This window comes from Argiope bruennichi, chromosome 8 (assembly GCF_947563725.1).
Source record: "Argiope bruennichi chromosome 8, qqArgBrue1.1, whole genome shotgun sequence".
Lineage (NCBI taxonomy): Eukaryota > Metazoa > Arthropoda > Arachnida > Araneae > Araneidae > Argiope > Argiope bruennichi.
In genome coordinates, this window is record NC_079158.1 from 59067561 (window position 1) to 59093631 (window position 26071).

At 30.5% G+C, this 26071-nt stretch overlaps 1 protein-coding gene across 2 annotated transcripts in view; it reads left to right on the top strand.

Moving 5' to 3' along the window:
- LOC129981048 (vesicular glutamate transporter 1-like) overlaps positions 1–26071 on the top strand; it is a 475319-nt gene that overhangs the window by 238449 nt on the left and 210799 nt on the right. For both annotated transcript variants that reach the window (XM_056091661.1, XM_056091662.1), the window contains exon 2: positions 22743–22850. In XM_056091661.1, the coding sequence (XP_055947636.1) occupies positions 22743–22850 (108 nt within the window). The remainder of the gene's footprint in view (positions 1–22742; positions 22851–26071) is intronic.

A 26071-nucleotide genomic window follows, 5' to 3' on the forward strand; every position in this document is an offset into this window, starting at 1 on the left:
AGTTTCACGCGTATCTTTACGTGTTGTAGAGTTCTTGTTAAACATAATGAATTGAAGGGAAGGACATTTAGAGAATGGAATAATATTCGTTATAAAACGTTTCAAAAACATTAAAATTAGGTTGTAGTCGAAAATTGAACCAGAGGAAGAATGTTATGAATTCCATCCCCTGGAGTGGCTCTTAACTAGGATTATTTAAAATCGGTTGACCAATGGTTAACGAATCACTCGCTAGCTCTTAAAGGTTAAATAAATAAAGCAAAGAAATGAAACGACATAAAATAAAAAAAATGAAATCAAAGTTAAAAAAATATTTTGAAATCTTATTTTTTTCTCCTGACATTAACTTTGCCTAATAAGACAGAGACCACATAAATAAAAACAAACAATTGGAAAAGAAGATGTACTAAGTAAAAAAAGAATACACAGAAAAGTATTGAAATTAGAAAGTTTGCTGCAAACGATGTTATTGAAATATAAATTGTATAAAAATAATTTTGTGATTCTTCATTTCCTAATTTGACTAACTACCAAATCAGTGGAAAAGTGAAACCTCCATCATCGGATCAGAAAAAGAAATCTTTGAACTCATCAGAAGAATTGATTAAAAATCAATGAAAAAAAAAGATATTTTGATTATTTTTATTTTAAATTTGAGAGATATTTTAAATAACAACTGAAAAAAAATTATCAATATTAAATTGTTGGGTTGAAATACTTTAGCATTAGTTATTAAACTATTTTGAAAAAATCAATGTCTTAAAAAAAATTTCAAAAATCAGTAAATTTATGTGTAAATGTAAAACAAATTTCTGTAGAATGATAATTGTATTTTCTCATTGAAGAACTTATCTTTTTTTTTTCTATAATCATTAGAAACGATACTATGGTCAAATATATATACACGAAAATACTCTAAAATATATAAAGGGTTAAATAAAGAGAATTCTACATTAACATTTGAACTTCTGAGGTATTGCGTTAACATTTCCCCTAACTGTGTAATAAATTTATGGCTCTAAAGACGATAAATTTATAAAAATAGCGTACAGTCTCGCGCAAACGATTCCTTTTATATATTTTTTTGTTGTTGTTTTACATTTACCAATTTTATAAACTAAGTCTTTGTTTTGTACTTAAATTCCTTATTTCGCCACCTAATATTTTTCCAGTTAAAACTTAAACCACTTTTATAAGGTTTCCACAAAAAGGTAGAGTTCGCTGTTTTTTCTATGAATTCGTATAACCATTGTTTGAGAATATTCGCGGTAACATGCAATAGTGTTCTAGTTAATAGTGAATAAATTTTCCCTTGATGTTTTTAGATTTTATATTTGTTTCTAGTTTTAATCATAGTTTAGTAGTTATAAAATCCACCCGTGTTGTTCCTAGTTTTAACTATTACTTTATTACTATCGTTTACAAGGTATTTATTCTGCGTTGTTACTAGTTAAGAGTGTGTTTTACAGAATTTTCTTAGATTCTGATATATTTTTATAGAGTTGAAAAAAAAATTCCTTCGCATTCTTTTTAATTCATATTTTTATCTTTAAAGAAAATAGTCTGCAAATATTATCTAGTGAGTTATTATCATATTCTAATAGGGTTTTTTTATACCTTCTATTCTATGATATTTAATTAAATCTTCGGCTAATTTCTATTTTGATGCATTATTTCTAGTTTTGTTAATTTTTTTAATTTTAATAATTAAAATATACACATTCATCCTGAACTTTAAAATATTTTGAATATTTTTATTAAGTGATTTACAAATTAGAGGAAGAATTTTAGTTTTTAATTGTTCAATAAATTTTTAAGTTATAGAGCAATTAATAATTATATCATCAATCGAAAAATAGTGTTTTTGAAAAATTAGAGAATAATTTTTCCTGTGTGTTTGGAAGGCATCTGCAGATAAAACTAATGCAGAGAATGAAACGAAATTTTATATACAGATTATGGAAGGTGTGGAGAAATGTAGTTCCGCGCCCCTATAAAAATTGTCTATGCAATATCTAATCAAGTAAGATCAACACATTGAATCTTTAATTCTTAAGTGGGCAAATAAAAGAATATGAATTCGTGAATTTCATACAGCATATCATTCATTTTCTGTATGTGTATTTTTTTATTAGTCAGCTTTAACCCTCTGACTGCTTAGTTTTTAAAAATCACTACGATTTTAATTAGAATGCGATGCACTCTCTTTAAATGCGAGGTTTGGAAATATTTTTCAAACAAAGTCAACTGATACTGTATGTTACACAATAATAATATGATATAATAAAAATCTGTAATCGCAAAAATAAACACTCTAAGCTGCGAAAAACGCGGGATACCAACTCGCGGAAATAGCGGGATACGCAGCTAGAAGGTTAATGGAATTTCCGTAATCCATTTACAGTGCGTTCTTTGTAATTATTGATTTCATTTCTTTTTTCGATCCGATAGTGCCGAACCGATAGTTTTTATTACTATTTTTTTGCTATGATTTTTTTTTCGGAATATATTTTCCTATACCTTCCATAGTCTGTATAAAAATTTGGTTGCATTAATTTTAGATACAGACGCCATCAAACCAAGAATGTAATTTTATTATCATTTGGGAACATGGTCTTGTTTTGGTTTGAGGTTTTTAAAGCTTCAAAATGCGTAGGCAAGAAATTGGTGATGTATCGCTTTTAATCATCAATTTTTCGCTTTTAGGGTTATTAGAAAATAATGCAGATGGTTGTCACATTTGGCGATTTATCGCCAACTAAAATTACAACTTGATTTCCAAATTATTCATTCTCCGAATTCTTACGAATTGTCTTAATTAATTTAAGTCATTAACCAGTTTAAACCGGTTTGAAACAATCACGAGACGATCAGATTACGCATGCGTCGATATTTAGAAAAACAATGGTTTTGTTTCCATCTAAAAATCGGTCGAGCTCCAAAACTTTGTTTGCCAGCTAGAAAAATTGAATGAAAGTTTCAATATATATATATAGAGAGAGAGGGGGGGGGGGATAGAGACCAATAGAGAAGTTTCGTGATTGTTTCAAACCGGTTTAAACTGGTTATCTCCGTGAGGATACATTATTTTATTATATTTTCAGAATTTGAATATCAATTTATGAATTAATTTAATTTAATGCTGAATTGACATCAATCATGTGTGGCATCAATTACTATAGAAATGCAAAAAATGTTGATTCCAAGAATCCATGATTTTCGTAATTATGAATAATAAATTGAAGGTTAAATAGTAGGAAATTAATTTAATTTTCGACTATTGTTTTAAAAGATGCTTTTATTAAATTTATTTATATATTTCTACTGAAAGATTGCATATAAGTGATATCCTCTGCACCATATTTAATGAATGTCAGTTTTTATTCTCTTTTAAGCAGTGAAAATACAAAAGATTTTATACTGAATTTTTAATATTGTTTCTTCATTCCCTAAGTGGTATATTAAGAAATAGGACTAAGATATTGCATCTTTCTTCTTATTAATGTAAATTTCTGCTAAAATGTAGGCTAATTACATGTCTTCTGTCGTAATAAAGATCTCGAATTTATGGAACGTGAGGATAGTTTTTAATTCACCCTTGGATTTTCTTTACACTACACCAGTTTTGCACACATTTTCATTTCTATCCTTCTGATTTCACTAATTTCAGAGATATCGAATTTTCAATTCCAAACTTCCAATTTCGAGAGATACCAAAAAATAAAACACTGCCATAGCCTGTAGCTCAATCACTGAACTGATTTAGCCAATTAATTCCACTATGTTGCTTGCATAGCTAACCAATCAAAATGCTCTACACTTATTGTGCAACTGTAATTTACATTCTTTTGAAGCGATAAGATGGAATTCATGAAAGTTGCTTGATCTTGTCGTATAGATGAAGTTAGCGTAGATAAACCATGTGTTAGTTAAAGATAACACTCGTTGAGACTTTATTCAAGGAACTAAACCTCACATCCAGAAGACGAAAATGACTCGAATCTTCCTGATTTAGAAAGATACAGAAATTATAAGAACATTCTAGAACAAACGTGAAATAACAGAAAGTAAATCAAACACAAAACAATTTTTTAGACAACGTGCTTGCGAACTGTCGCATTCAGTTCATAACATTGAGCTATTCAGTCTGCGCCAAGTTAGAACAAGTTTCGTTACAATATGATCAAATTAATACTATTAATATCGCAAATTAACAACCAGTGGTCTTTTGTGGTTAATTAAAGAAGGATTTTTTAAGACACATTTTTGTAATATAATAAACAGTAGATTTTTTAAAAATCCGTTTTCCATCTCTTGATTTTGAAAGTATTTTTTTTTCTGAAACTCACTAACAGGTGGCTCACTGGTAAGAAATCAAAATCTAATTTAACTATCAACTAATAAAAAAAAGTTTGGGAAATACCAAATAGTATACTGTAATTGAAAATGCACAAGTGTACAAAATTTCTTCACTTAAACACACAAGGAAGAGAGTGAGAAGTCTGTAACAAGATCTCATCTTTTTACATATCCAGCAAGTTAAATTAAATAAAAGTTTTCGAAAAACAGAAACTGCATAAGCATCTGTTTCAAGATAAACCAAATAATTTCAACAACACCGGAACACGAGAGTTAAATGTTTTCCCCTGTGAAATTCTAAACCAAAGAGTAATAACAAAGAATTTTCATTATAGAAACAAATCCAGTTTCAAGATTTAACTCGACATATTCATTTCTTCGTTTCTATAAAATATTTTCTTCCGGACAAAGTTCGAAAATCTTATCTGTTTTTTTTTGTTTTTTTTTTATTGTGATACTCGTGAAATGTAAAACGACAAAAAGGAAGATTTTATTCTTTTCTCAAAAATACAAACCCGTTTTCTATTAATTTTATAGATTTTTTTTAATCTTTTGTTATTTCTTTGCTACGGCAGTTTCCAAGGAAGAAAGGAAATTAAAAGGGATCCACTTCATATTTCTGTTCTATTAGATTTTGAAAAGTTTTGAAAATTTTACTGTAAGAATTTATTAAGAAAAGATTTTATTGAAAGGATGTACTTATATTTTTGTTTATTTTTTTTCTTAGATCGTTTGACAGTTGTCTGAAAAATTAAATGTAATATAGAAAATGACGCATATTGGTTTCACCAACAAGTTTTCAATTTTCCTTTGTTTTCGTTCTTTTGTCCCATTTCTGAGATTTCATGCATTTAGACATATATGTATATAATTTACAAAAATAAATAAATTTTTAAAAAATAAAAAAGAGAAATCAAGTAATTCTGTATATAGCGAGTAAAACTCTTTGCTCGCAGAATGCAACGGCTGATGCTATCAGATAGCAAAGCAGACATAACTGCGAAGTTTCTAATAAGAGGTATCAATATCTTTAAATCTTTTAATACAGATTTTATTATATTTTAATTAAAGTGTATACTTTGAAAGTAACTCCCCAATTAAATAGATTATTGAACATTTCAGCAGTGAATGAAGACAAAAATATTTTACATCAGAAATCGCTTAGTAATTTTTTTTAAAAATTACTAAAATAAAAAAATTGCAAGAAAATAAAATTTATTTTACTGAAAATCTGAATTTTTGTTACATTTCAGAATGGTGTAAAAGTGATTTTCCGAATTAAATATTTTCTAAAATGTAAGTTGAAAGTTGTTCAAGAAAAACATTGAAATATGAAATAATTTTATCTGAAATAAAATTTAAATTATAATTTTCTAAAATCCTTTCTGAAAAGGAATATTCTTATCAAAAAGCAAGTAATTATCAAATTCAATAACTCTTCGATCAACGGTCCCTACTATAGAATGTTTTGTACGATTTTTTCATCATACAATTTCTATATAGTATCACAATCAAAGAAAAAACTATTGCTGAAATTATAGTCTAATCATTCAGATATTGTACCATAGATATTCAAAAAACAATCCTCAATTTTTATTTAAAGAAATGACGTTAATAAAAAATAAATTAAGAAAGAAAAATATAACATGAAAAATATAATTTATAAATTTAAAATGATGCAAAATGTTATAAAAAATAATAAAAATCAAGTGATAATAAATTAAAAAGGGCAATTTTTAACTCTATTCAAATGCACGAAACCCACCAAAATACCTAACCAACTAATTGGTCAAGTTGTTTTTATTTTCTTTTTACACATGTAATACTACTAAAAGTTAATTATTAAAACAAGTAAAATTAGAACCGTACAACAATGCAATTTAAGGAAAAAAAAAACAATAACTATTTTAACGTTTCATATTAAAAATGTTTCTCCATAATCGTTCATCAACGGCAATCTTCTTTCAATTATGATTATCATTTTAAGCTCAAATTCACAGTTGGCAATTGAAACAATAATTTCACTTCATTTTGGAACAAATAATTTTTCACAAAAGGATTAAAAATAATCAAACGATTATTTATTTTTCAAATAAATTCCTTAAACAACAATGTTGAGAAGACTTATCTAGCTCAATTTAATGTTCATGGATTTAAATATGTCTCACATTCGGGTTTTTTTTTTTTTTTTTTTTTTTTTTTTTGTTACAGATGTGACAGCTGTTAAAAGTAAGGAAAATTCAGCGTGGCATTGCACTGCGAAAGTTGTTTAATTAACACGCTGGTTGACAAGATAAACCAAATTAAATCTATCGTAGTATAAGCATAATTATAACTTCCTTATCTAGAGAGATGTGATTCTAAACAGCAGGAAATAAGCATGAAAATCCATGCGCAACAACCTGAAACAAATCTCTGTCAGGCTTGTTAGAATTAGGAGGAAAAAAAATAATAATAAATCAGAAATGCTGAACTCAGTTATACGCCATTTTTGCCCATTATTTTATTTTGATAAATCGATACAAAGGGATATATTTTCTTCGACAGTTTTTTATCTTCTCATTTACGACGTAGGCTAAAAGAAATAATCGTCAAAATATTTAATATCGAGATTTTTATGAATTTACAGGTTTCAAACCCCCGCGAATGCCCAAAACTCATTTTCAGAATTATATTATTCTGGCGATCTGTAAGTTAGTCAATGCACAAGATATTTTCAAAAAATATTTGAGCTATACGGATGAAGTTTCTTCGGGTGTTTTTAAATCAAATATATATTTTTTTATTAAATTTTGAATACAATTCATTTTTAGGAAGTTCGTCTGTCTGGTAACTGGTATACGCGACAGTTACAAAGCGTTAATGAATACTTTTAGCGTTAAATTAATGAAATTTAATGCAACTAAAGCGTGATTTTAAATCAAATTTTGGACCAAATTCGTTAAGGAGTTGACTTTCTGTATATTTGAAAATTTACATGTATTTAATTATGATAACTTAAAAATTCAACGACTTGCATAAAGGAAATTTGGCATGTAATCTCTTTTATTAAAATCGTAATTCTTAATCAAATTATGATTGCTATCTGTCGAAACAAAGTATTCGAAATCCATATTCGTTCCCCCCCCCCCCCCCTCTACACTTGAAAAAACAAAATGTTGTCTAGAGACCCCGAAAATAAAGTGGAAGCATTCGCATAGCTCATGACTTTGTCGAATGTCCACAGCTTTATGTCGCGGGGTGGGGTGGGGGGTAATACCGTTATTATGGAGTATGCCAAAAAGTTCTCAGAGATCACTCCTGCCGTTTGAAATGGAAAGAATCTTTGCCTCTAATGCTTTTAAAGATGTTAATGCATTTATTCCTATGATGCAAACAATTAGTATTTCCTGTTAAGCTTTGAATAAAATGAGTTATTTAATATTTCAAAGCATATATCATCAGAAAAAAAAATGTTTTACATGAAATTTTTTTCCAAACATTCAGAAGGACAGCAAAAAAATTATAAACACTAAGCCAAGTGTAAATTTTTAAAGTTTAGTCTCTTTATGTTATAAAGAAATGATTTCAGACAAAATTTAAAAAATATTTATTTCATATGATATGTGAATTTCATATCTCATAAGATCCCGAGATGCATCATTAATGGCTTTCTACACCCCCATCGCCTTCCATTTTTGAGCGATATCATAAAATAAAACTATGGCAGTATCCTTTGTCCCAACAACTGGATCAATTCAGTCAATTTTATTTGTCAATTAATTTTATTCCTTTGCAATCATAGCTCACCAATCAGAATTTTCCATGTTTGTTGTGCAAATACAATTTGAAATGATATTTTCATTCATTCTGATACGATGTATTTCATCAAAGTTGGTTAACATGACTAAATTTATGCAATAAATATAGCAGACAACAGCTATCGTCTCGGGCAGCTAACATAATTACACTAGCTAACATCTTGTTACATAAATATTCTTTATCAATTGGGGGGGGGGTCCTACAATGGCTTACTTTTGACATATATATCTGCTCTGATATTGTTAGCTATCACTTACAGATCTTATTCGTAGTAAAGCCACCGATCTATTTGATGAAAATACCTCTCCCATTCCAAACCAACAAAACGATGGGCTTCAATCCAGCGGGGAATCACCTTCGCTGAATAATCCAGGCACGCAGCCTCCCTGATTAATGCCTCCAAATGGATGAATAATTTCCCTCCACACCTCCCCTTGGCAGAGCTGTCTGCTGCAGTCGGTGGTATCGGAACAATCAGCATCACAAGGGAATGTGAGAGGGAGGGATGGAATACTCCCCCCCCCCACTGATTCTCTACGAAATGTGCTTCTGCAGACGATAGGAGCTGTCAAAGGGATTGGGGAGAAATTGCCTGCGCCAAATACCCCTTCCTCGGAACGTAGTAGGATTTAGATCCGTATTGATAAAGTGAGAAGCCTGCCTTGCCGGCGGAATTGATGTTTACGGAAGTTTTAAAAGAAAAAAGGGAATGAGAACTGAACTGGGATGCTCCAGTGTCGATTGGGACCGAAAATGAATTGGGGGATCTCTTTAGGAAAGTCTATTGTCTTATGGTAGTGTATTCCTCTGAAATCGATTCGTCTGGTGTGAATCTCTTTTGGAAAGTGTGAATTCCGAAATTCCGTGCAGAGGATTTGCGATTTTATCCATTGAACCATGGGATACATGGAACTTTCAACTAGTTTGATATCTTAAGACCACTCCATCTTAGAAATTATATGGATTCTATCCGGTTTGATATAACTGTAGATGGACTTGATTTTAAAAGAATGAAAAGATAAAATAATTATAAAAGTATATAATTGCATGCCTTGTTGAACAAAAACAAATGTTAAAAAACATGCGACAATACATAAAAATATACAACGGTAATAAAAAAAAAGACACTGGATTATTTCCTGAAATCAAAAATACTAAAAGAATAAAAATGAGAATGTAAAATATGAGTAAGAGTACAAAACATTCTTTTATGAAATATAAATGAAGAAATATTGCTCTATATGTGTACATAAAGGTTAAGAAGAAAACTATTAATCGAAAATGAGGAATTAAAGGAGGATGAAAGATATTCTGTGATTAGAATGCAAAGGAAATTAAAATTATTGCATTGAGTAAAAGTACAAAACGTTTTTAATGAAATATAAATGAAGAAATATCGCTCTATTTGTGTACACAAAGGTTTAGAAGAAAACAATTATTCGAAAATGAAGAATTAAAGAAGGATGAAAGATGTTCTGTGATTAGAATGCAAAGGAAATTAAAATTATTGCATTAAGTAAAAGTACAAAATATTTTTAATGAAATATAAATGAAGAAATATTGCTCTATTTGTGTACACAAAGGTTTAGAAGAAAACAATTATTCGAAAATGAAGAATTAAAGAAGGATGAAAGATGTTCTGTTATTAGAATGCAAAGGAAATTAAAATTATTGGATTAAGTAAAAGTACAAAACATTTTTAATGAAATATAAATGAAGAAATATTGCTCTATGTGTGTACACAAAAGTTAAGTAGAAAATAGATATTCGAAAATGAAGTACTAAAGAAGGATGGACGATGTTCTATGATTAAAGTACTAAGAAAATTTAAATTATTACTCAAAAAAAGTTTGTATTATTATTTTAAACTCAGTAATTTTTCATTATCTTCTATAAATTTAAAAATGTTAATGTTTCTTTTTCTCGAAAAAGGATTGCTAAGAACTCTTATGTCAAAGATTTTTCAGTGTGGATGTAGGATATTTTAGGTGCTAAGTAAGAGTTGCAAGATAAATGGGATCGCTAAATTCACGGCAAGCACAAAAATCATGTTCTAATAAGTGAAAATGATGAAAGAAACGGGCAATGTTCTATGACAAAAAGATTTCCCAGGAGCCCAAAAGATTTTGTTTAGAGGATTTAAGCGTTTATGAACAAATAGAACAATTTTTTTTCAATTACTCGATTTGATTTAATTAAAACGAATGGATCAAACTGGAATTCTGGCACAAAAACTAAGAAATGTTTCCCTGCATTTGAAAGGCGAAATTATTTGTAGTCCTTTACTGTCACTCATTGGGTGGATTATTTTTTTGTGACTTCTGCTGATGATTTAGTAATTTGGAGAATTATCCAAGAAAGATAAATGCATATAAAATAAGATGTTATTATATTAAAGTGTTGTTTATCATATTTTATTATATATTCTCAAACGCCGAGATTAAGACAGCCTCTTGACCAGCCATTAAATGGCCGAAATCGGGATTATGATCCCACAGAATACGTAAGCCTTCCATGCTTTTATCTATTCATCCTCTGTTCCATTTATCTCCAGTTGCTCCTTAGCAAACTTGAGACGTCTTCTTTCGTTCAAGACAGACGGTAAAGGCTTTCTAAATAATAGGCTGTTGGCTTCCATAGCCCATACGGTGTACTGTGTGTAGTACAATTCATTCAGATGCTTTCGCAATAGCTTTTTGTTTAAGATTCCTCAGAATTTGAAGTACGGTAACTTTATTGTTGGACAAGACAGCTCTAGCAATTCTCCTTTCAAGTCCAGCATTCAAGTGCCTGCATCGACTACAAACCTGCAACATTAATAACTGTTGCTTTCGAACACTTCACAAACACAATCGTTTTGATGATACTGGTCCCGATTCTTCGAGCGCCTTCTATCACCTCGCCTTACAAATTAATTTAAATCACTTTTCTTACCTTTGCTTCACAAGCAACACAGTCCAGTTGATATTTCACTTGTCCTGTATTCCCTTTTTATAACTATCTCGTCCGCCAGGGCAGCAACGTGAAGTTATGGCCGATATGCACATAGGTGTCAAGGGATTATAATGATTTGGCCAATTAGTGGGTATGTTTCAAGTAAAGCAGAGAATTTTTTATTAAAGCAATATAGGAAAACTTCCATGGGAGCGCAACTACTAATATCGGTTGCTAATCAAAGAATTACGTTATCTTTTGAGAAACTGTAAACATATGATTTATGACAAAGAAGAGTAACAGATCAATAGAGCTTTGGGTTTGCAAGTATCATGTTACAGACAGACACTATTCCAAAAAGATATATTCGTATTTAGAGACTTCTAAAACTTTAAGAAATCTTCAAAATCCTAAGGATGAAAGGATGATTTCTTCTCTTTTAATGTAATTTATATACGAGGAAATAAAAATGCAAATAAAACTTTTACAATTGCTACGACTTACTTTACCATGATCTAAATGCATGTAAAAAATTTTATGATGATTAAAATTACTGCCTATATCAGTTAACTTAATAAAGTTCTTTTTTTATCTACATCTGAATGGCTAAACACAAAAGTACGGCGACTTTTATCAAGTGGTAACTACCTTCATCTACTTAACTAAATGAAACTTTCTCCTGCGTTGACTGCTCTTAACTTTCTCAACAGAATGAATCTTTGTTCATTACATCTGGAGCGAGTAATATCCCGCAGAAATCCTTTGATCCTATTGGTTGAGAGACTATCAAATCGGGCGTAATTCCGTCTTTCGCCGAATGAGCTCCTTTGTTGAGAGTGGATTAGTGCGACACTCACTCACACACGACCGGATCGCCCATTTTTAAGTGAAAAGGCTTCTCTTAATAGATTTAAGGCGGGCGGTGACTTAATCTTTCGAACAAACTGTTGTTGAAGACAATAACCGTTAGGGGAAACTTTTCAGGATCACTAATGCGAGATTTTTCTAGTTCAAGAAGTTTCCAAAAATTCTTTTTGAATTTTTATTGAAGAAAGTAAAGAGTTGGTTCCAAAAATGTTTCTTCGGATTTTCATTTTTTAAGTTTACAAGTAAAATGAATGTTTTGGCTTAATGAAGTAAAAAGAATCATGGTTCTGTGAAAAAAGAAATTTTACAGAATAAATTATGATCCAAAACAATGAAACTAATCCTTTTGCCAAAAGTAATGGAATTAGTAGAATTATTTTTCTATTTTAGAACAAATTTATAGACATGGATTTAGTAGAATTTTGTTTGTGTGATTTAACAGAAATTAACTCTTTTTTTTTTAAGAAAAAAATTAAAATATTGTTTTTACAATCTGTCAGAAACGAACCAAAAGGGAAAGAAATCGTAAAGTTATTTGTAAATTAACTTCTTTTGGACATTTGGAAAAAGTTATTTGTTATCCTCTATTCATTTTCCAAATAAAAAAATTAGTGGAACTATTTCTGATATACCAGAATTTATTTAGTTTTCTCCAAAAGAAAATAAATCGTTAAAATTATTTTTGATTTACCAGAAATGCATTCTTTTCGCCTAAAGAAAAAAATATTAGTCGAATTATTTTTGTCATTTACTATTTTTACTTTCTCGTATGCGTAGTACGGAGAAAATATAGTAATCATCAAATAATTCGAACTTGAGATTATAAGGAATTTCCGCTTTTTAGACCTTTCTAAGTTCGAAAAACACATTTTTGGAAAATATCCGTCTGTCTGTGACAAAGTAACTCAAAACCGCTTTGAGCAAGACGGCTGAAATTCGGTACATGGTCTTTGCACTGAAATTAGAAATTCGCAGATTTCTTTAAAATTTTGAGTAAAATCTGATAAGAACAAGGCCGTCTGTCCGACTGTTTGAATAAAAGTTAACCCTATAAACCAGGAGAGCTAGATAGATAAAATTCGGTGCACAGATTTAATATCTGTAGGGTAGACAGCAGTCAAATTTTGAGCCAAATGCAGCGAGGATTCACCATTTGTACTTTCCGAAATATGTAAAAGCGATCAAAAACGCGCTGATTTCAATATATCACGGGATTTTGTGACGACAAGTGCAGTTTTGTGTCAAATTTTGGCTTCAATCGATTGATAAAAACGTGTCTAAATCACAAATTAGTAACTGCAAACCTTGGATTTATCGCCAAAAAACCTCGCCAAGGATGACACGCCAAATTCAGTCAAAATAACAAATTCACGCCAAGAGTTAATATTTCGTAACTATTGTGCTCCAGTGCCATGTAAGGCGTTCTCAAGGATAACACCTTTGTGAAAGCAAAAGCGAGAAAGTTTTTGGGAGACTTCCCCCCCCCCCTTTTTTTTTCAAAGAGAAATATGATTTACATGGCTTAAAGAAAAAAACTTGCGGAAGTATTCTTCCTTGAATTTTCCCATATGATTACTGAATAAGATTCATTCGATATTTAGTTTCTTAGCAAAGTGAAGGGAAACATGATATTTTGAACCACTAACCATTTACTGATGGCATCCAACATTTCATAGAAATTTATAGTGTTTGTATCAAGGCTACTTACAAAAATTATATTAAATAGTTAGCTGAATTTTTGAGTTATAACGTATACGTAAACACGAATAAGCGTACACATGATGGACAGTAAACCAATAAACGGAATTAGTTCAAAATTCGTTACAGATGTGATTTTGGCTTTCAAATCTAATATAAATATGATAATTTTTACCCATCTAACGTGTTGCATGTATGAGTTATAGTGTTTTTTTACCTAAAAATATACTGACAGATTTTTTTAAAAATGAATTCAGTTTAAAACATTTGAAGATATTTATAATTTCTGCTTTAAAAGACCACATACCTAATTTTCTTCTTTTTCAAGTATCGTAATCACAAACAAGTTGATATAATTCCAAACTATAGACAGTTAACTCTTTGATATAGTTAATCTAAATTTCGATACAGATAAACATTCTTAATGTACAAAGTACAAATTTCAAATAATATTTATCCTATTCCAACATTTTCATTTGTTCAAAAAAATCCAGAAACCCTTCTCAGTGTCATTGAAGCTCCAGGTGTTATGACGGCAACCTAGATCCTCGCCTCGCCTCGCCTCATAAATTTTCTTTTGTTGAACTCAAAACTTTTCTGCCTATCTTCAAAAAGTAGTGCAAGAAATACTATTCTGTAGACGAATGGTTTATGCATGAGTTCTTCGGTCGTACTTGACACCAGGCAGTCTATTGTTATACATAAATGCAGTAAGGAAACTTGTTATAGTTCCTTAGGGCTGGATGTTTTTATTATTTTTTAACATTGTCGTTATTTGGGGAGAACTGTATTTACTTTTAAATTTCTCTTTCATATTGAAATCATATTCTTATCTGTGTATGATCCTCTCTCATTGGAGTGCTGGTAAATAGTTACATGGACAAATTTTTCTCAGCAGAGTTTATAATTTTTGACGTTGCAATATTTCTCCGCGAAAAACTCGAATGCAGAGAGCCTCTTTTAATAAACGAACTCGCTCGGATTTTCATATATGGAATAATAAAAATTGTTTCCTAAACTGCTGTTATTTCACGGATACCTTAGAATTCGATATATAAATCTCAGTAGGAAATTGCGAAAAGATATCCATTTACACGATATGTGAATTTCAGTTTGACATGATGAAAAAATTGGTATCGGGAAAAATGTGGCAATAATTAAGTTTGTAAAATTATAAATTTGATTTTGTTTTAATTTGATATAAACTGGTAATCAACTTTGGCAAATAAATTTGTTCTTAATGAGTTGGCATCTCATCTTTCAATCCCTTATTGGCAACATATGATAGATAATAATGCGTTTGAAAAAGTATCCGCGTACCAAAGTACAAAAGTATCCGAGTATCGCAACAAAGAATCCAAGTGATATTTGGATTCTTTGCTGCGATGTGGTTCATAATCATATTATTCCCTACCAATGAAATTATACCAGTCTCTGCTATTATTTTTTTTTCTTTTTTGAATATCTCTTTAAGTTGGTCATTCACGATCACTCAACGCCATGACAATTTACACCAATGGAGTTATAGAATTCCTGGCCATCCCATATTTTGTACACACGTTTTGCACATCATTTATGGTTATTTCACACCATGTCAATGGAGTTATTGTACGCATATCCGTTTAGGTCATTTATTCATGTTCGCACTACGTTCGCCATTGGAATTATAGCATTCCATACTTTTTCAGTTTTTCGCACATCCCTTTAGGTTAGTCACTCACGATGATGTCACGACATGATATCTATGTAATGGAGTTATAGAATTCCACGTCATTTCATTTTTTTTTTTTTTTTTTTTTTGCCTTCACGATTGCTTCACACTGTGCCAATGGAGTTAGAGTACATCACACATTTCTCACACATTCATTAAGACCAGGTATTCACAATCGCACATAAAGCTTCATTGCACCCTTTCAATGAAAGTGTTACTAGAATACACCACTTATAACTCCCCCACTCTATCCAAGATTATAACTTATCCCATTATCATTCAATAGGCTCTCTATCCTAACGAAAGGGATAAAAATAAATGAACAGGATTTCAGCATGGGTGGTATATCCAATCTTCCAATCCATGCTATGCCGATTCTGACTGATGTTTTGCATAGACAGTGGATTTTGTAGTGACACAACCTCACTGGCAAGGAACGGAGTAATCATACATGACCATCTGACAAGAAGTTCCATGTACATATCAAAAAGAATTCTGAGGGGAATTAATTGAAAAAGGGAATATACCTTATATAATGATATTTTAATATCTAATTTAATCTAAATTAATTTCCTAAATTTTTTTGCCTAATTCCGCCTATGTCGGGGTCATTCTAAAGTTTTCTCTTGTTTCCTGATACTATTCCCCGTATGAAGATGTATAAAAGTTACTGCGCAATCATTTCTACATATCAAGCGAAAATGATCTCTCCGTTGCCCTTGCCAAAGGTCAACACGTGTATTCAATCGCCACGTGGCCGGAATTCCATGTTATATAAGACTAGTGATCATTTGTTTCGTTCCTTTTCTTACTTCTGCTTTTGTTTCACGCTGTGGCCGACGTGCCTTGTCCCCGTCTCTACTTGTAAATAAATTGCTTTCCCGGAATGGATATTAAAATTAATTTTAAAATGTAAAATGCCTCATCTGTGTCTTCGAACCTGCATTCTGCTTCAAACAAAATAAGATTATATTTATATATATATATATATATATATATATATATATATATATATATATATATATATATATATATATATATATTAACATCGAACGAATTGCACATGAATTTTATTAGAAAATGATGTGACTGCAATTCGACCATAAAGTATTTATGGATTTTCTGTTTCCTGTAATTTTTAATCAAAAAAAGGCTACATTAATACTTTTTAAAATATGAATGAATATCTTCAGAAATGGGGAGAAATCTCATGCTTTAAGGTCAGATAGTTGCGTATGGATGTCCTCACTTTTCGGATCAGTCAGGATGCAGATGATGTAGAGGAAAGTTCATTGTGCTAGTTGGTTTGAAATATTCGAATTTTTAACTGGAGCGCCTCTGTGAGGTCCTATGAAAGGAAAACAGCTTTCTATAGGGGAAATCGTCAGTTTAAGGAAGCTACTATAAAATAACATGGCAAAGAAGTCGTTCAAGATATGCCACACTGAAGTAATTCCTCGCGAATGCCTTTTAATCTAAACCTGTGGAACTTTGCCACGAAACTCTAATTTGTTGTATTTGTTTTGGTATTTGGAGATTTATCGAGATGGGCTAGCAGTAGTCATGTCAGGATGACATGACTTGAATGACTTCGCTCATTGGTTCATTTTTCAGCCAGTTCCCTTAACCCTTTCTAGGGCCATGGGAAGTATGCTTCCCACCAAATTTATCAATCTTTGTATGAAATTATGTAGGTTGGCATAAGTTCAGACAAATTTTTTTAGAAAGATAGAAACTTAGATGCTTCAGTTCTTTATCTCAGATAAAATGATGTGTCTTGATTTGTTACTTAATTATTAATTAACCAAATTAATTAATGAATCAAATTAAATTTATCTAATTAGCTAAATGGTTCCCTTTTCTTATTCTAATTTCAAGCCTAAAAATATTTTAACATAATATGACTAGAAAAAATGGCCTTTTAAAGGTTTAATTGGTTCTTCAGAAGCTATCGATTCTTCAAGCAAGTATCCGCAGTGTGTAAATAGAGAACCAAATGGAAACTAAATTAAAGATAAGATAGTTTAAAAAAAGTGTTATATGTAAAGTATTCAGTATATGTAAAGTAAATTCAGCTAACTATTTATATGTAAAATTCTTATACAGACCAGAAACTTCTTACCCAGAACTTCTAAAAATGGCTTTTCGCAGAACGAAAACTTTGTTGATTAAAAAGCTTTCTTTTTTAAAGTACCGATATAAATCATGAGCTGAACTAATTGTTATTAACTAATTATCATTAATTGTTATTTTTTAGGCAAGTTTTTACTTTTTGTCTGCTTGGTATAAAAATAACTAACATACACTCATGTCCAAAATTAAGGTCACAAACATAAAATCTGAGAAAAGGGAAAAACTATTCACTGTGTAAATACGAAATTTGGCACAGAGGTACACTACAATGGAAGAAAGAACATAGACACATAACAACATGGAAAAGATTTTAATTTGGAATTAAGAAACAGGGTATATCAAAAAGTGTTACATTATGAATCAAAGATAAAGCATTTTTCTAGGGAAAAGTCTGTCTAATATGGAGTGTGACCACCTTGCACTGCTATACAGGCTTCACAATGAGTTTTCATACTGTTTATGAGGGTGTCAATAAATGCTTGGGGCAACAAAGCCCATTCTTCCAAAAGCGGGACTTTTAACTCTTGGAGGGTATTAGGAGGGGGGTTACGCTGTGCAATGGCTCTTCCGAGACCATCCCAAACATGGTCAATAGAATTATGATCCGAAACCTCGAGGGCCAGTCCATACGTCGAATATCCTCTTCCTCAGGAAAATCATCAATGATCTGAATTCAGTGTGGACACGCGTTATCGGCCATAAATATGAAGTCTCGACCAAAAGCCCATCGGAACAACCTCACATAGGCTTCAAGGATCTCATCTCTATAGAGATGTGCATTGACAGTACCCGCATCGAAGACGTGCAGTGGGGTACGACTGCCCAACATTATGCCACCCAAGATAAGGATTCCTCTGCCATCAAATCTGTCGATTTCTTTTACGTAGGAGGGATGATAGCGAGCTCCTAGCTCTTTCCAGATGAAGATTCGACGAGTGTCACTCTGTGTGGTAAATCTCGACTCATCACTGAAAAGAGCACGCCCCCATTCTTGCTGTGTCCAAGACTGCTGTGTTAGGCACCACAAGTAATGGTCTTTCTGTTGGATGCAGTCAAAGGGGCGCACTCAACTGGTCGCCGGGCATAAAGGGTCTTCTCTGCTAGACGTCTGTATACTGTTTGTTTGGAAATTCTTATTCCAGACGCAGCAGCAAGGTCAAGAGCAAGTTGAGGAGCCGTTGTCAGCTTATATCGTCGTACGCTTACTGCCAAATAGCGATCCTGTGCAGGCATCTTTGTTCTGTGACGGCCTTGGCCGGCCTTCCTGGTTACAGTACCATTGTTTGGAATTGATTCCACAACCTGGATACCACTTTCGATGCCACTTATAATCATCGAGCCACCTCCGCTTGAGACTGCCCAGCTTCAAGCCTGCCAACGGCTCCCCATCTCAAAGAATCCTCTAAACGATTATGAGAACTCATTCTCACAGGAAACATGTTAAATTTTTTGTTTTAGTTCAATATTCACAAAATTGCAGACAGAAGTCCCAGATACCTAAACGGTCTAATTTCATTAGTTCCTCAAAAACTAATGCTAAACAACATTTTTTCCCACAAGAAAGGTTAATATAGTGTTGCCGGTCCTTCACAATGTGTAAAATATAACTTGTTTAAATTTTACTGGTAGCCATTTAGAATTACTTTGAAAAACATTTTTGTGACCTTAATTTTGGACATCAGTGTACGTACATATACTTCTTTTCTAATCATTTTTAATTTAATATTGGTAAACACTTTAGTAGAAAAATGGGCGGCTTACGTAAATAGCTGATATATATATGAAGAAAAGATAAATTCTGTTAATTCTGCAATTAATTTTTCCATAATTTTTTTAAATAATAATGTGCATGATATTTCTGTCCAATTAAATGACATTCATGGACTTGCAATTTAATTCGATTGAATAAGGTTCTTTCTGGAATAGAGAACTAAATGAAGTTTTGTAACTTTATTATTCTTATTGTTGAAGAGGAAAGTTTTAAACATTCGTTTCATTTGATTAATTCAATATTTGCAAAAACGTATTTTTATAATAGATTTCTCAATGACTTTCACTGTTCTAGAATTTTGAAATTTTGTTCGTTTGGTTTCTAGATGACGATATTTCGCTTTAATATCTAAAGTTTGTCAGTTAAATTAAAATTTTTCTAATAATTTCAATTAAATTTTGATTTCATAAAGTGGCGCTATCTAGTTGCGATTTAAAAAAGAATTTAATTTCATGATTCCTTAATTATGTGAAACCCCGAATAATAAATTAACAAATATAATTAAAGATAATAAAATAAAGAAATCTACTTTTAGTACACTAATAGAAATTTATTATTCTTGATTCCTCTCAGATATAAGAAAATGCTAATTATAAGAAATTAACTACCATTAGTGATATTCATCGATAGCATTCCTCGATCGTGTATGACTTAAAAATAGGTTACTTCTTTTCCTAATAGCTATAAGTACTTGATCTCTTTATCTTTGACAAAACTCAATATCTGTTTGGGATGTCTAACTGAGATCACATCAAAGAACATAAAACAATGAAGAAAGGTAACAAACTGTTTCAAATAGCTGTTTTACTTTTAGAAATCAAGCCTTTTTTTTCTTGTTTGTTTACTCTTATATCTTGTTTAAGAGATTTTAGTTTAACCCTCTCTTGTAAGTTGAAACTTTCCACTTATTTTCTGACCACTCCGTCCTTTCCACGTACTTAAACAGTCTTCCGAAACCTCTTTACTTTGGTTTATTTCTTTGTTGATCTTTGGCGATAGTTGAGATGTAAGTCTGGCTGCTATTTGAGTTTCCTGTGGAAAAAGAACGTAGGAAACTAAAACCACTTGTGGGGAAGAAAGTGCCAAGCTCTTCGAAAAACCCTATATCAAGTGGTTGAGGTTACTTCAGAGATAAACACGTTTTCCTGAAAGTCATTTTCAGAAATGTACTATCGACTGGAATAAGAAAATTCATACTCAGGAAAACTCTGAAAATATATATTCAGGAAATCGATTTACCCACTATTTCTAAAGTCTTTATAAAGAAGAAGATAATTTTTTTTTCTTTTATACCTTTTTAAATTTTCATGTGTTTTATTTAATTGTTTTTTTAATTTTTAAAGATCAAATTTTGGAATCAGTTTTGTATTTATTTTCTGATGTATTAGAGTTTGAAAATTGTGTTATGTGTTTTTCAAAGATAATATAATATTTTAATGTTTTAAATCCTTGAGTATCAAGGAATCAAAAATAGGTGGAAACGAAATAAAACTTTTTAAAAATTAATCTATTATTATTATACTGAAAAGTAGAAAATAATTTTTTTTAAAAAAGTATTATTTTTAAAAAATTATTTATTTTTAATGAAATTAAATGAATTTTAAATAAATTGTTGAAAAATAAATGAAATTAAATGAATTTTTTAAAAAATAAATGAAATTAATTAATTAAGTGAATTTTAAAAAATAAATGAAATTAAATGAATTTTTTAAAAAAATAAATGAAATTAAGTGAATTTTTAAAAAATAAATAACAAATAAAGGAAATTAAGTAATTTTAAAAAATGAAAAAAATTTAGAAAAATAAAAAAACCCAGCAAAAGAATTAATAAAAAATTAAATCAAAAATTAAAAAATTACCCTCAAAGTTAATAAAAAATCATTTATTACAAAATAAAAATCAAATAAAAATTCGACTTTAATTTTTATTAAAAAAAATAAATTTTAAAAGGCAGGCAATGAAAGCATTACAATATGGAAATTGAGTTATAATGAGAATATTAGAACAAAGAAAATTCCTAACCCTTTATTAAAAATTTAAAATAAATTATGAATATGATTATAAATTCGAATTTATTCAAGCATTACTGTCTATAAGTAACGGTTTTATGATTTTCTTTTGGTTTTTTAAATTTTAATAAGGAATTATTTTTCTGAATTTGAGTTCGCTAATAAAAAATGTGTTCTTCAAAATTTCTTGTATTATTACCACTATTTATGTATTTGCTATTTAATTCCACAAACGCATTACACATATAATGCAAACGATATTGTTAAATAGAGTAGTTATTTTAAAAGGGTTAAAAATCGTTGGCAATCATAAATCAATGGATTTTTATCTTATCATGTTGCTGTAAATAAATATAACGCATATTTTAAGATACTCGGATGAATCCGGATCCTAGCCATTTTAGATAAAAACAGCAGCGTGTGTACTCGTAAACGAATGGAAATTGAAGGGGGAAAAAAGAAGTTGACAGCGTATTCAAAGGCGTTTCTCTTCTTTTTGAAACTGAAACGCATTAATTGGCTAAGAGTTTAAATGAAGTGCCGAATATTAGAAAATAGAGTGAAAGGTCTCTATTAACCTCTATTTCAAAATAAGCTTAAAAGATTTCGAAAAGAAGAAATAAAAACAACTTAATTTGAAGGTGTCTATAAAATAAATCTAGCACACACATGCATTATACGTGTGCTAACAGTTTTATACTGTGTGTATGTCTAAAACAAAATGCAGTCATGAGGAAAACCATTATTCGTTTATTTTAACCTTTTATTTGGTATGGTTGCTCAAAGGCAATATGTTTTTAGTAGTTATTATGGTAAATCTGCAACTGTAAATGCTTTACATGAGTATTATAAGCGTGTCTTCATGCACTGATGTCTGCATACTAATCAGAATCATTTAATTAATATGCATTTCTAAGAATTAATAAATTAATTTTAAAAATTAAAAAAAAACATATAAGCATACATATGATTTAATATGTGAGCCTAAACACTTTTTTATAACAATCTTTCAGCATTTGCCAATTAAGGGCTAAATTTGAAGCAAAGTTTCTGAATTAAAGTTGAATTCACACTCCAGTGGATCTAATAAGTCATAGCCATTTGTTAGAAATGCAACGGACAAACTTTACTGGCGAAACTTCCAAACAGAAAAAGAAATTTAATAACTAAATAACTCAGATGAAAGTATTTCGGTCTCTAAAGTTAAACTGAAACTCTAAAAATCCTTGTGCAGCTGCTTAAGACAATTAAAGTTACAACTGATACATTTTTGATACATTTTGGAAAACACCAAAAACCTATTTATCCTAGAACTTAAAACAAAAGTGTTTTTATCGTTGAATTCAAAGGTTTAAGAAAAAGAATTAATTTTAAAAGCTTGGATAAATTGAATTATATTTTTATCTATATAATCCTTCTTTAATTTATTGCTAACAGTATTTGTTTCTTAATCTTTCAGGAGGGTTCCCCAACCTCCTGACCCCCAACCTCAGCCATGCGACGGCCAATCCGCGGCATTCGCGAACTTCAAAGCGCTCAAGACGGATAACATTTCCAGGCTTTTGAAGTAAGTGCTTTTGTCATTTTTGTTTATTCTTTAAAAGCATCTTTATAATGCATTTTGAAGGTGACGGTGTCTTTAAATTGCATCTACTTGATACTTAACATCGGTATTGCTATACGCTTGAAAAGTGTATAAATAATTCAGTAGGCCATGAAGAATTTTTCGTTTATTCCTCCGTAAGTAAAGGATTGAAAGAAAGTAGTTTTCTCAAAGAATTTCACAGAAATAGCGTAAATATATAGGTTCTCACAAATAATGTTTACGCCATTTCCGGTTTTTATATCTTTGTTTAATTTGTCTAATGGATAGATATTTATGAGCTAAGATGTTGACTTACAAGACGTCTGTTAGTAAACATTTATGTTACAAGAAATTAAATTAAAATATATCAGAAAGTTTCACAGAATTTTTATTTATTTACTTTAAAGAGTGTGTTGTCAAAATGAGATACTTGAAAGCAATACAGTTTCTCTTGTTTCAAACTAAAATTGTGATGGTTGCGATAATTGAAAGATGACAGACAATTTAGTTTAGCCAAATTAACGTCCCGTTTTAAAGCAACACTTAGGCTATTTGGAGACAGACGTCTTACTTTTGAACCGTGGTCAGAGAGCGAGAACGACACTTGAGCTGGCACTCCCTCACCATACTTCCACTTGGGCATTTGGCTCTGAGGGATTTAGCGTGCACCAGAGCCGCTTTCACGATGGATCTTGGGTGGAATCTGGTTTCGAACCTGAAATCCAATTGTCCCGAAGATTAGACCTTACCACCTGGCTACTGTGGCCCCCAAGAAATGAAAGAATATATTATTATAGCTTTTTAAGCTTTTAAAATAATTTTTATTTCTAGTTTTGATTTTCAACTTTCAAATTTACTATTTCGCAGTCCTTTCACTAAAGACAATAATGATAATAATTACTTTTTTTTGGATTCATTATTTGTATAATATAATTACCTTTTTTAAGGTAATAATTTCGAAGGCCTATTGCCAATGAAAGTAATTTGACCCCAAATTTTTACCGAATCCATCTTCAATTCATTTTGTTTTATTTTTTTAAAACATGCAATGATCAAAATAACACAAATTTATTATTTTTATTAAAAAAAATTCTATTTAAAGCCGCTGAAATCTAAATAAAAATAATTTCGAAAAAAATCAAAAACTTTTAAAACACAGTCAAAAATTCAGGGCCTGAAAAAGCATGAAATCATTGCCAAAAATCACGAGATGTACTATTTAAAGATTTAAATTCAAGAATTTTTTATATCAGGTATTTAATTAATTTATTTATAATTTATTATTATAAAAACTACGGGACATCTTTTATGCTGAAATTCCAGAAATTCATCACCAATTGGCGACAGAAATATGCAATCAAAATTTAATTAAATTGATTAGTCATTAAATTTTAAAATTTTAAAATAATGAATTAACATCGGTGATACACAAATGTAAAAAATTCTGAACTATTATGCTTGAAATAGGGGTATAAAAGTTCATCCTTACAAATATGAAACAAATCAAGTTCAATAAAAGGATTCAATCATTCAATTTCCTTTCTCCCATATCATTAATACCTTGCAAAAAAACTTTCCTCGGATTAAGTTTTGTTTCTTTTTAATTTAATTACCACATTTCTTATAAAGACATATTTCCAGTATACAAGTCACCAAATCAAAAGAAAAAGAAAAAAATAATTTAATATCTTTAATTTGTTTAGACATTGAATCATTTTTGTGGCATCAACATGAAAAAGTACGCAAGTGATCTTCACTATATAATGAATTCTCCTCAGATCTTTGTATGATTAATTTTTGTAGTGTTATTATTGCAGAAATAAGATTCTGAAAAACAAAAACAAATTATTATTATTTTCATTTTTTTTTTTGACGTGGTAGTTTTTTAAAGAATATACGACTACCCGATAAATATAATTTTTATTTTTCAAAAAAACATCACTCTGACTGTATTATTTCAAATATTAATACTCGATCAAAAGCTGTTATTCGTAAATTCTAGATGAATAATATTATTGAATAAATTATATTTTGAATTATTTACAGAAATATATTTAATGGGATCTACATGAGAGGTTAAATAATTCCACCATAAACATTCCAATAGGAACGATAAATAATCCAATAGTTTCGGAAAATAGTGAAGAATTCTTGGAAATTCGAAAACTCTGCCCTTTGGGGAATGTTAAGCAGATTAATGAAGTAAATAAATTCCATCAAATGTTACGCAGCTTAAATTCAATACTCAATACTATTTTCTTTGCATTTGATACTAATCAACGTACAGACGAAATCTCAGTAATTCGAGTTTTAAATAAGTAATTTCCCCACTCAGATTGAACCTATCTTTGATAAAATTACAAATCTCTCAGAAGATTCTATAGAATTGTCTCAAAAGTTATTAAAGAAGTACCAAACATTTGTTAAATATATTATAGTCACCTTGGGACCAGGTAGTGAAATGGAAATGTTTCCTGCGGTCTTCGGGACTGTAACAAACTTAGGGTAATAATGGCTTGATTTGTTTGACTCGTTTTGCCTGTTGTAACTGCGTCGTGATCTGTTCGGAGATTCTACCACGTAATCCGAAGTTGGATGAGGTTTGTTAAGATAGTCAACGTGCGTGATGAGGAAAGTTTGAGAAAGGGGTCCCTAGATTTCTAAGTAATATTAAGGATGTCTCAAAGGCAATTGGATGTAGTACAAAATGAAGGATTAGTAATGTGAAATGTATAAAATAGTAGATATTTTGAAACTTCTTTGTATTTAATAAATTTTTCTCCTTTCGTGCATACTCCATGATTCTTTCGAAATGATGGCGGATTTCCGACTAAACATTTATCTAAGGCCGCCCCTCCCACCTGGGGTACCTCATATGAGGATGAGAAGTTTCCGAAATAGGGATTGTTATCGCCGCCCGAATGGGTACAGAAATGGTGGGAAGTGGCTATACCACTTCCAGGTGACGGGACGTGCTTCTCAAAGGAATGTTTGTACCGTGGCCGGTGATGGCCCTTAGGACTCAAGTTCCTGCCAATGCTGACTCGGTTGTCTGGTCAATCAAATTGAGCCCGAATGCCTTTAAATAGGAGGGCGGAGTAGCCTTGTGTGGTTATCTAAGCCCTCTAGGCCTTAGATAACCATTTAACCGGGTTGATTTAAAAAGTATTATTTTACTAGATGCCATTTAAATGTTTATAAAA